Source organism: Haemaphysalis longicornis, unplaced genomic scaffold (assembly GCF_048455015.1).
Source record: "Haemaphysalis longicornis isolate Haplotype H1 unplaced genomic scaffold, Haemaphysalis longicornis Haplotype H1 scaffold_2, whole genome shotgun sequence".
Taxonomy (NCBI): Eukaryota; Metazoa; Arthropoda; class Arachnida; order Ixodida; family Ixodidae; genus Haemaphysalis; species Haemaphysalis longicornis.
This window is the reverse complement of record NW_027526295.1, coordinates 193,885,407-193,894,978: the sequence shown is the minus strand read 5'-3', so window position 1 is coordinate 193,894,978 and position 9,572 is coordinate 193,885,407. Positions and strand designations below refer to the sequence as shown.

At 47.4% G+C, this 9,572-nt stretch overlaps 1 protein-coding gene and 1 long non-coding RNA gene across 3 annotated transcripts; one reads left to right on the top strand and one right to left on the bottom strand.

The window, feature by feature from the left end:
- Positions 1-1,873: 1,873 nt before the first annotated feature.
- Positions 1,874-3,978, top strand: LOC144167585 (uncharacterized). Of its 2 annotated transcripts, none has more exons than XR_013322038.1 (4): positions 1,874-2,238; positions 3,091-3,224; positions 3,441-3,505; positions 3,567-3,953. XR_013322038.1 is itself a non-coding variant. In XM_077696803.1 (4 exons), the coding sequence occupies exons 1-4, from the start codon at positions 2,854-2,856 to the stop codon at positions 3,957-3,959; spliced, it is 753 nt and encodes a 250-aa protein (XP_077552929.1). In that variant the 5' UTR covers positions 2,767-2,853; the 3' UTR covers positions 3,960-3,978. The 2 variants fall into 2 exon arrangements, 1 of the variants encoding a protein (XP_077552929.1); XM_077696803.1 differs by lacking the exon at positions 1,874-2,238 and adding an exon at positions 2,767-3,014 and having other exon boundaries at positions 3,567-3,978.
- Positions 3,979-7,943: 3,965 nt separating this feature from the next.
- Positions 7,944-8,737, bottom strand: LOC144169723 (uncharacterized). Its single transcript, XR_013322507.1, has 3 exons — positions 8,542-8,737; positions 8,260-8,439; positions 7,944-8,073 (listed from the first exon to the last, which is right to left on the bottom strand). It is a non-coding gene; the product is annotated as an uncharacterized LOC144169723 (long non-coding RNA).
- Between the last annotated feature and the right edge of the window lie 835 nt (positions 8,738-9,572).

The window sequence follows — 9,572 nt, the reverse complement described above, 5'->3', positions numbered from 1 at the left end:
GCGTTTATTTCAGGGTACCGTGCACTCACCGTTACTTTTTTTTTGTTTTTGCTATGTTTTCACTTTGCTTGGTCCACGCCTTATAATTATAGGTCAAGAACTTCGATTCACGCGCATCAGGCGTTGCCACTACACTTTCTCAGATCTTTAAACCTTGTCATTCACATGCAGACGTGCACAGGATAAGGACGGTCCCCTCGCGAGCTACGATACCTTCTTCAACGTTACGAACGGTGGAGATGAAAAGGGAAAAAAAAAAGAACATGCGCTCTTCGATATGCGATAACTTCGTTAACACTTATCGCATTAACAAATTCGTTGTGGGGTAGGATTACTCAATCCGTGATGTGTGGTACCATATATGGGCTTTATAGCATGAGTGGCGTGCACATGTGCTTCGGGACCCTTTTACTGGGGGTAAAACACTTAGCAAACAAAGCCTCCATTCCATAAAAAAACAGTTTGCTATAGTTTGTCGTTATTGGATTCAGGCTCTTGTTACACGAACAATGACCTCAAAAATTCCCCGCATTTCCCCGAGGGGAAGAATGTGAAAGTGCGAATGCACGAGTTGAATTTGCGCGGTTCGGTAATGTTCGCGAAAGAGAGATCACACACACACACACAGAAAGAAAGATGCATTTATTCACAGACACCTATTTGTGTTGTCGTTGTACTTGATTGCTAGAGCGGATCTCAGCTTTGAAATTTCGTGTCAGTACTCCTTTAAGCAGGTGCATTAGCCCTTCTCACGCCCGATTCTTGGCCAATCCCCCACGTGGGTATGTGCCATGTCAGCGGCCAGGCAGCGCGCGCCCATCTCCCCCCGTTGCCAAGGTAGACGAGGAGATTCCTGACCAATCCCTCACGTGGGTATGTACCATGTCAGCGGCCAGGCTGCGCGCGCCCATCTCCACGTGCGCGGACATCGCCGGTGGACGCAGGTTCAGGGTCGCTTAAGAAGTGCATTGCACTTAATACTTGTATTTTGACGTTCGTTGATCCAGCCAAATTCCAAAGCCACTGCTGCAAGATCAACAGCTACGGCCAGTGGCAGCAAGGGAACACACGCGAAGGCGATGGCCTCTCAATGGCCGTACCGCTCCTAGCGACGCGGTCAAAGTCAGGCTTATACAACTGAAGCCGACGTTTGTTGACTAGCTAAGACGCTGAAGAATTATGGAACTAGGCGCAGCTCCTCTGAGACGATATATAGCTGTTTTTCTAGTGAAAGCTACACTACGCTACCTCGAGCAGCCTTCGCGGGTTGACCAGTGTTGCCCTTGAGCGTAAGAGGTCAAAGCACACCCCCTTTCGCCAGCGCCGGGTAAGTAGCAGCGACAGGGGAGAGATAGGCGCTGAGGGAAATGAGACGCGTGCGTGGGACGTGGCGGAGGAAGGCGAGGAGGCCGCTGCCGCAGCGATAAGCGCGCGCCACGAAGGAAGGCCACGAGGCCACGTGCGGCGCAGAACCGTGTGCAGTGGAGGAAAACGAACATCCAGCCGTGGTCCCTCGTACTGCGGCGACGCTTAAACAACGCCGTGAGGTGAAAAAGAGGAAAAACGCTGTTGCGTACAGATTCGCTACCTTCAAGTCTTACACATTAGTGTGAGCTTCCATTTCTTATTCGCTGACTCATTACAAAAAAGGTAACTTGCTAGTTTGCTGCAAAAAAAAGGCAACTTATAAAATAAACTCTAAGCGTCTGACATTTTCTGAAAGATCGAAGAGTCGGTTTCGTAAGCACTTTTATTTACGCTATTTACGCTATTTATTTACAGGGGATAAAATCGTCAGTGATGTAAACATGAAAAGAAAATGGCATCTGGCATAAACAAATTGAAACAAAAATACTATAGGCCTCGTGCGCTCGTTTGGAGGCGCCACTGAATTGGAACCGGTGGCGCCCCCTCCGGCGCCGCGCCGCATTTTTTGCTTGTCCGCCGTTCCGTGCAACGCAGCTCCGCAAGGCTTTCTCTATGGCTCGGCCGCGTCCGCGCGAGGCCAGCATGACGGCGCCAAGCGGATCGTGCGTGCTGTATTGCGGTTTTAGTAAAATACAGAGCCCTGAGAAGTATTTCAAGGGAAGTTGCTTCAGGCGCGGCATCAAGCTTTACGCGAGCAACCACGTGTACGGCGTAAAAGAAGAAATCCTCAGCGAGACGGCGCCGTCTGAAATCGTGGCCAGGTGCATTCCGCAGATGAAGAGCACTTGCGACTACGACGTGCGGCTGGAGGTGAGTGTCACTGAGTGAATTGTATTTGAGATACCCTTATGTGCTTATTTCACGTACATGGTGATTTGTTTTGTTTATGTAGTTGTCGCCGAACCCAAGGCGCATTGTGCGAGGCCGCTGTTCGTGCAAGGCTGGCTGCCGCGGTTGGTGTAAACACGCGGCGGCGGTGGCCGTTTTCATAAACAGCCACGAGGAGAAATCGTGCACGGAGTTGCCGCGTGCTTGGGGAAACCCTCTGCGCGACCGACCCTGGACACGAAGAAACATATAAAGGAACTCTTTGCAAGTAAGCACGAGGAGCGCTTTCTTGAATTGTTCAGATTATTCAACATTGAAGCATGCGTGCTTTTTTGTATTGCATCATACAACTTGATAATTATTTATACAGGTCGCCCCTTGCCTGCCCCATTACTCAAACCCCTGTGCCCGAAAACGGTACATGCCCAATTCTCGGGCGTGAGGTGTGCGTTCGCGGACATGATCGCGTGCGAGGACAGCCACGACGAAAATGCAGATACAACCGGTGCTTCCACAGAAGCTGTAGACGAAAGTCTCAATCTCGGCATCGAGGTTGTCAGATCGCTGCTCGGGGAAGCGCGAGAAACGTACGCAACCATGCAGGTGGCGAGCGTGGTACCCCTGACAATAAACAGGTGCAACCTGCTCGCTATGCTGGAGCAGAGAGAGGAAACGTATTACAAAACGTTTGTGAAAAAAAGCGTGGAGCAGATAGCGGAGATCGCGCTTTTAACCCTGGGCCAGGCTGCTGTAGACAGGTTTGTTATATCTGCAGCCTTTATGTGCTTCACAGCGTGTTGTGCATTTTATACAAAATGGCACATTTTGTCGCAGATGGCACCAAGAGCGGAAGCACCGCATCACAAGCACGATGGCCCACCGCATCAAAACGAGGAGGACAGAGTTTGAAGCACTTGCAGCTGCACTCGCTTCACCGCGCCCATTCTGGGCGCAAGCCACAACTTACGGTAAGGATTCACGTATGGGTGCACAACCTTGAACATTTGCTCAATCCGTCCTTTTTACTTGCAGTAAATAGAGTCTTAAATGCACGTGAATAAACTAAATTGCATGAAACAGGTCATATTAACAAGAAGAAGAAAGTTTGTTGAACAAACAAACTTTCTCATGTTAGAACTCCTCAGTCCACATTAACACATTTCTTTTCTTTTTTATTTTTGCAGGCAGAAACACCGAAGCCGAAGCCAGGAGGGAGCTGTCAATGGCCCTTGAACTCCCTATTCATGAGGTAATCCCTCCGCACATTTCTCAGCAAAATGTAAACAATCTTGCCTCACTTTCCTCGGCAGGTCGGACTCGTGGTCCATCCAGAGCAGCCGTGGTTGTGTGGCAGTCCCGATGGGCTCGTCATCACTGGTGATACAACCCGCCTCGTCGAAATCAAGTGCCCATTCATTTTGCAGGATAGCATGCTCATAGATTTTGAGAGATGCATCAGCCATGTAAAGTTCCTGCATTATGTGGACGACAAGCTGACACTGAAGAGCAGCCACGAATACTACACCCAGCTGATGGTGATGCTGTACGTATTAAACCTCAGTGATGCCTTGTTTTTTGTATATTCCAAAAAACAAAGCATCACTGTTGAAGTTAAACGCAACGACAAGTTCCTGGCCGAATACATTCCCAAGCTGGAATGTTTTTATTTCACTCACCTTCTAAAAGCCCTTGCAAAAAAGTAAAAACACGCAGAGAGTAATATACAAGGTTCTTGATTGACTGATTATAGGATTTAACGCACCGATGCAACGCAGGCTATGAGACATGCCGTAGTGGAGGGCTCCGGATTAATTTTGACCACCTGGGGATCTTTATCGTGCGCCGAAATCTCTTACACGCGGGCGTTTCTGCTTTTCGCCTCCATCAGAAAAGCGGCCGCCGCAGCCGGGGATCGAACCCGCGACCTCATTCCCAGCAGCACAACGCCTTAGCCATTGAGCCACCACGGCGGGTAATGTACAAGGTTCAACGCGTAGAAGCTACACGTGGGCTCTGAGGTACGCCATAGCAGAGGGCTCTGGATTATTTCCGACCACGTGTGGATCTTTAACATGCACCGAAATCTTGAAGGACAGACGTTCTCGCTTTTCGCCTCCTTCAAAAAGGCAACCACTTCTGTGTGTTCAGTTTTTTGCTGCTTTAGCATACTTGATGTTCTCTACGTTGCCTTTTTATAATCATTGTATAACCTTGCTCCTGTTCTCATCTTTCTTTTTCTTCTTTGTATGTAATGTAAACTGTAGGTGTAGCAGGCCACTGTCACGCACAGTACATCTGATGATGATCATGATGCTTGGGTTTTATTGGCTCAAGGCCAACTATGGGCAAAGAGCGTCGAAGAAGTAGTTACTGAATTTTGATGAGACCGTAAATACTAAAACATGTGACTAAAAGTAAAGGTGATGAAAAACAACAGACAATGGAGATAGGATGATTACACGTGCCTGCAGAAAGTTCACCTCAGCTAAAAACTTAACACGTTGACTGGAAAACATTGGCTCGTCGGCTAAAAAGTATGATGGGTGCAAAGAAATGTGTAGCCTGTATAATTCAGGGAAATATTTGTGTCGTGTTGTGTCAAGTTTCTTGCATGTGATCAGTATGTGAATACGGATAGGTCCCCCCTTCCACACCTGCTACACATGGGTCGCGGAGATCCTTGAGCAGGTGGGAGTGCGTTACACGTGTATGGCCTATCCACAGCCTAGCCAGAGCGACTTCAGTGTATCTGTTGTGGGAGTCAGTTATGTAGCGTCCCAATTGTGGTTTTACTACACGTAGTTTGTTGTCTGTTTGTTGACTCCAGTGTAATTGCCTCGTGTTACAAAGCTGCCGTCTGATGTGTCTTTAGGTTGGTGTAAGGTACTGTTGTAACGTCAACTGTCATGAGAGCAGCATCACCAGCCATTTGGTCGGCGGCCTCATAGCCAGGGATTCCACAATGCCCTGGCACAAAGCATAGTTATTTCAAGATTTGAGGCATAAGCAGTCATTAGTACCTTGAAAAGAGCATCGATCATAGTTTTTAGATGACCTTCCTAATGACAGTGCCTGTACAACGCCTTGAGAGTCTGTGTACACAATGGACTCGGCAATTTTGTTTGATGATGTGGTTTGAATTGAGTAAAATGCCATATGCTTCTGCTGTGTAAATACTATTATGAAAATTGATTGTTTTGCTTGCTCTAAAATTTGGTCCGTGCACTGCACAAGAGACAGTGGAACCAGTTTCCGACGCATCGCTACATAATGGCACAGTACGTCTGCCTGTGGCCTCTGTATGCCAGACAACTTCTGTCTGAATAAATTTTTGAAAAATACTTCAGCCTTTTCCTTTAAAATGCATGTACCATTTCAAGCCTGGTTACAGTGGTTTCATGCGTTGACAGCGAAAATGAAAACAAAAGCAAATAATCACAACACCTGAAATGTAGTACTACACCTTGGTAAGTTTATTTAACTGAATGTATTGTACACAACATTTACTGGGGCAAAGTGAAAGTTTACTCTGGGGCATGCATGGTCAAGCACTGTTTACATTGTCGGGCTTGTTAGAATTCAGGATTGGTTGCTGCAGATTGGCCAGAATGCAGCACATGCGCATTATGCTGCCCATAAAAGGAATTAGGTCCACCGAAATTCTATTGTTCAAGATATTGTAGATTTTGATCCGTTGAATGACTCTCTCAACATGTATTCTCACTTGGGCGATGTGGTACGTTTGTTGCAGTTCCTCATATGTGAATTGTACGTTTCCCTTTGAGAAGGGTGGCAGAACAACAATTCCTTGCTGGCCTTCCGCTGGTGCTTTGATTCCAGGGAAACCCTTGTCTGCCAGTATGACATCCTCAGGCTCAATTCGGCCCAGAAATCCGGAATTGAGGGTAATTTGCGTGTCCGAAGTGCGGTCACCATATGCGTCCGACACAAACGTAACTACACCATTCGGCAGAATTCCCATCAAGAACTTCAGAGTATAACCCCCCTTATAGTGAGAGAAAAGAGCACGTCGTTGTTCAAGAGTCGGTGGCTCCTCTGTTCTTAGTTCCGTGCAGTCTATGATATACCGGCAGCGAGGGTAGTGCACCTTAAAACATTCAGGCATTGATGCTTGCACAGTGCCTAGGGAAGGTTCTGGAATCCACGCTTTCATCGCAGTCAACAAATTGCTCAAAACAAAGAAAAATATGCGGCTTACAGCCGTCCTATGCAGGCCAAACAGGACACCAAGACTGGCAAATGATATTCCCAGCTTTAGCTTCATCAAGAAAATCACAAGCTTCTGTGGAACTGGGACGTCAATCTGCCTGACAGTTACGGGGAATAAAACGGCCAGAAGTAACGCGAAAACATTTGCGCTCACACCGCACAGTTCCCTGAAAGAGTCTGCTCTGTTGTTGATGGAATCGTAGCCAAGAAATATACAAGTCCGTTCTTCTGGCCCGGTGCATGCAGTGGCTGTCGTCACTTTCGTCTGCACGCCACTGTCCACGGTGTCGGTGTGCCACACTTGCGTGGACGCTGTTCCGTGGCACGCCACGGAGAGGAATATGGTGCAACGGCCTCTGGACGAGAGCTCATCTGTCTGAGTACCCTGTAAATATGCATGTGCAGAAGCTGTGAGTTCATAACGTTATACGTACTGTTATGTCACCGACAAAGGACAAATTACATTAAGCGCTGTGAAATTGCCTGACAGTGTGAAGCGCAACTGCACGTACAAGCAAACATGAAAAACATGGGACAATCAGTCCTTCTAAACATTTGGGTTATTTCAGTAGTGCGCATTTATAAGCCGAGTATGTTTTTTCTTCGACATGGGGATGGGGATGGAGGAGGATGGGACAAACAAAATATGGGGTGTGTGAACTAGAACCATTATGACGAACAGCCGCACTTGTATCATGTCCTCATTTCCTTACTTGTGTCGTTATTGCTGCACTTCACACAGTGAGAAGAAATAACGAAGAGCTGGCAACTTCTACTGTTACACTACATGTAATGCAATTTAATGTTACACGAGATGTTGGTTTTTCTATATGACAAAACTCGTGCTTAGAATATGACTGGATATCGGGTAAGTGCACTGCTAGTTGTTACACTAGAAAGTGATCACAAAATACAAAATACAAAATAGAAAAGGTATTAAAATTCGAGAAATTGCATTCTGCTTTACTGACGCAAAGCGTTGCATATATAAACTATAAAACAATCTGCAATGTAGTTATTGAAAGCGTATTCGACACAGAAGTGTACCATACCAAACCAATTCGCCGAGTAACAAATTGCACTAGGTCAGACCTCATGCAAGTGGAGCCAAGCTATCTCCCTTTATATTATTGCCCTAAAAACGAGACGCCAGTCATTTCATGCTCACTTTATCATTTTTCATCATTAACATCTAACCATTATTCCATCTTTATTTTCATTATTAATATCTAACCATTACCCCATCTTTATGCATAGCGGCAAAATTCAGTACAGAAAGTTTGTTTCTAAACGTGTTTAATACTCTCTCTCACTCCGTTCGCGCATGGTGAAAGCACTTTCGTTTCACAGAGCCATCAGTGAATGCGCGTGACAGCAAAGATATCTGTACTAAGCGATCCACCCACACGGTTAGTTCAATCAGACCAACTGCTCACCGTTGAAGCAAACGTGGTGCGATTTCCTGGCGACTCTGGCGCTGTGTTGTCAAAGGTGGTCGGCGACTCTTCAGAAACTGCAGGTGCTTCAGGCGTGTCGTCCGACCCAAACGGCGTTGCCGCGACAGCCGAGGCACTCCGACGGTGAACACTGAAAGGCATTCACAGGAAGGAATACGCATTGCTACGCAGTTAATCGCAGCAATTTTGTTACAACTAATTTTAGGGATCTAGAACAATATAATGTGGCATGACGGCGGTTCGCTACGAAAGCCTTTGCCGACACAATTCGCGCACACTCAGCAACACGCGCACAAACCAGAAAATGTGCACTTACCGCTGATATCTCTCGAGCTTTGTTTCTGATGTAACGCCGTCGCCTCTCCCGTAGCACGCCGGAAATATGGACGGCACATACGCAGGGTGACCGACGACCGAACTCTTTGCGTTGCCAACAAAGTGAGCGCTGCAAATTCGGCTCCTGTCTCGTACCGGCAGCCACATGCCTCCGTCTGGGCTAATAACCAACAAGAGAAGAAAATTACGAGGCCAAAGATGGAAATAACGCCAGTTACAACACGCAAATGGACCAAAAGAGACGCCAAACGCGCTTGTTTACCTTGCACGACGCACAGCCCTAATCCAGCGCAGCCTGCGCTCCTCTTCGTACGGCTTCCACGGAAAGGAATAAAAACTGGTTTTCGGGAGCTTGTCAGCAGTGTTGGCGTAGCTGTTATGGCATCCGTAGACGCAACAGTACACTGATTTGCGTGTTTTCGCCCGCACAGGCGCCATCCCGCAACACTTCGTTACCGGCGGCGGCCAAGGAGGTTGTATAAAACTTCTGGAGTGGAGGGCTCCCATAGCCGGCAACGCGGGGAGGTGAAGCCGGGGAAATCGGTCGGCGGCCATATTGCCATGGGTAGAAAGGGGGCTTAGCTGGTAGGGACGCTTAGTGTATTGCGTGTTCCTTTGGGTTTACACGGGAGATACCGATAGCTAAGTTGGATTGTTCGATTAGGTTATTTGACGGAAGCCTTTATTTCGCCTTTCGCATAAACTATTGACGTGATTCGATCAGCGAATTAGTGTTTGCATCTCTTTAAGTGGTGAAGAGCCGTGGTGAAGAGCCTAGTTCTGTAATAGTTCTGTGCTAGAAACACCACTATTGCTTTGATTTCAATAAAATCCGCCGCGGTGGCTCACTGACTGAAGCGTTGTGCTGCTGAGCACGAAGACGCGGGTTCGGTTTTGGGCCGCGGCGGCCGCTTTTCTGATGGAGGCGAAAAGCAAAAACGCCCGTGTGTTCGAGATTTCGGCGCACGTTAAAGATGCCCAGGTGGTCAGAATTAATCCGGATTCCTCCAATACGCCTGAAAACGGCTACTAATTCCCGCATTTCACGCTGGAAAGTGCTGTACCCCTCTGTTCTAGCGTGATTAGTGGGCGCTTGCTTCTTCTAGCAGCAGTGTCGGAATTCATTAATGTTAATCACGCAACTCTCACACCCAAACAAGCTTTGTCGGAACTGTGTATCGAGACGACTTGTTTTTAAACAGTGCTGCAACACGCAAATTTTTTGGTTCATACGACATCCCCATTGATGGCACATGCACAAGGCCAAATTAAGTAGCATGCTGAGTTACTATG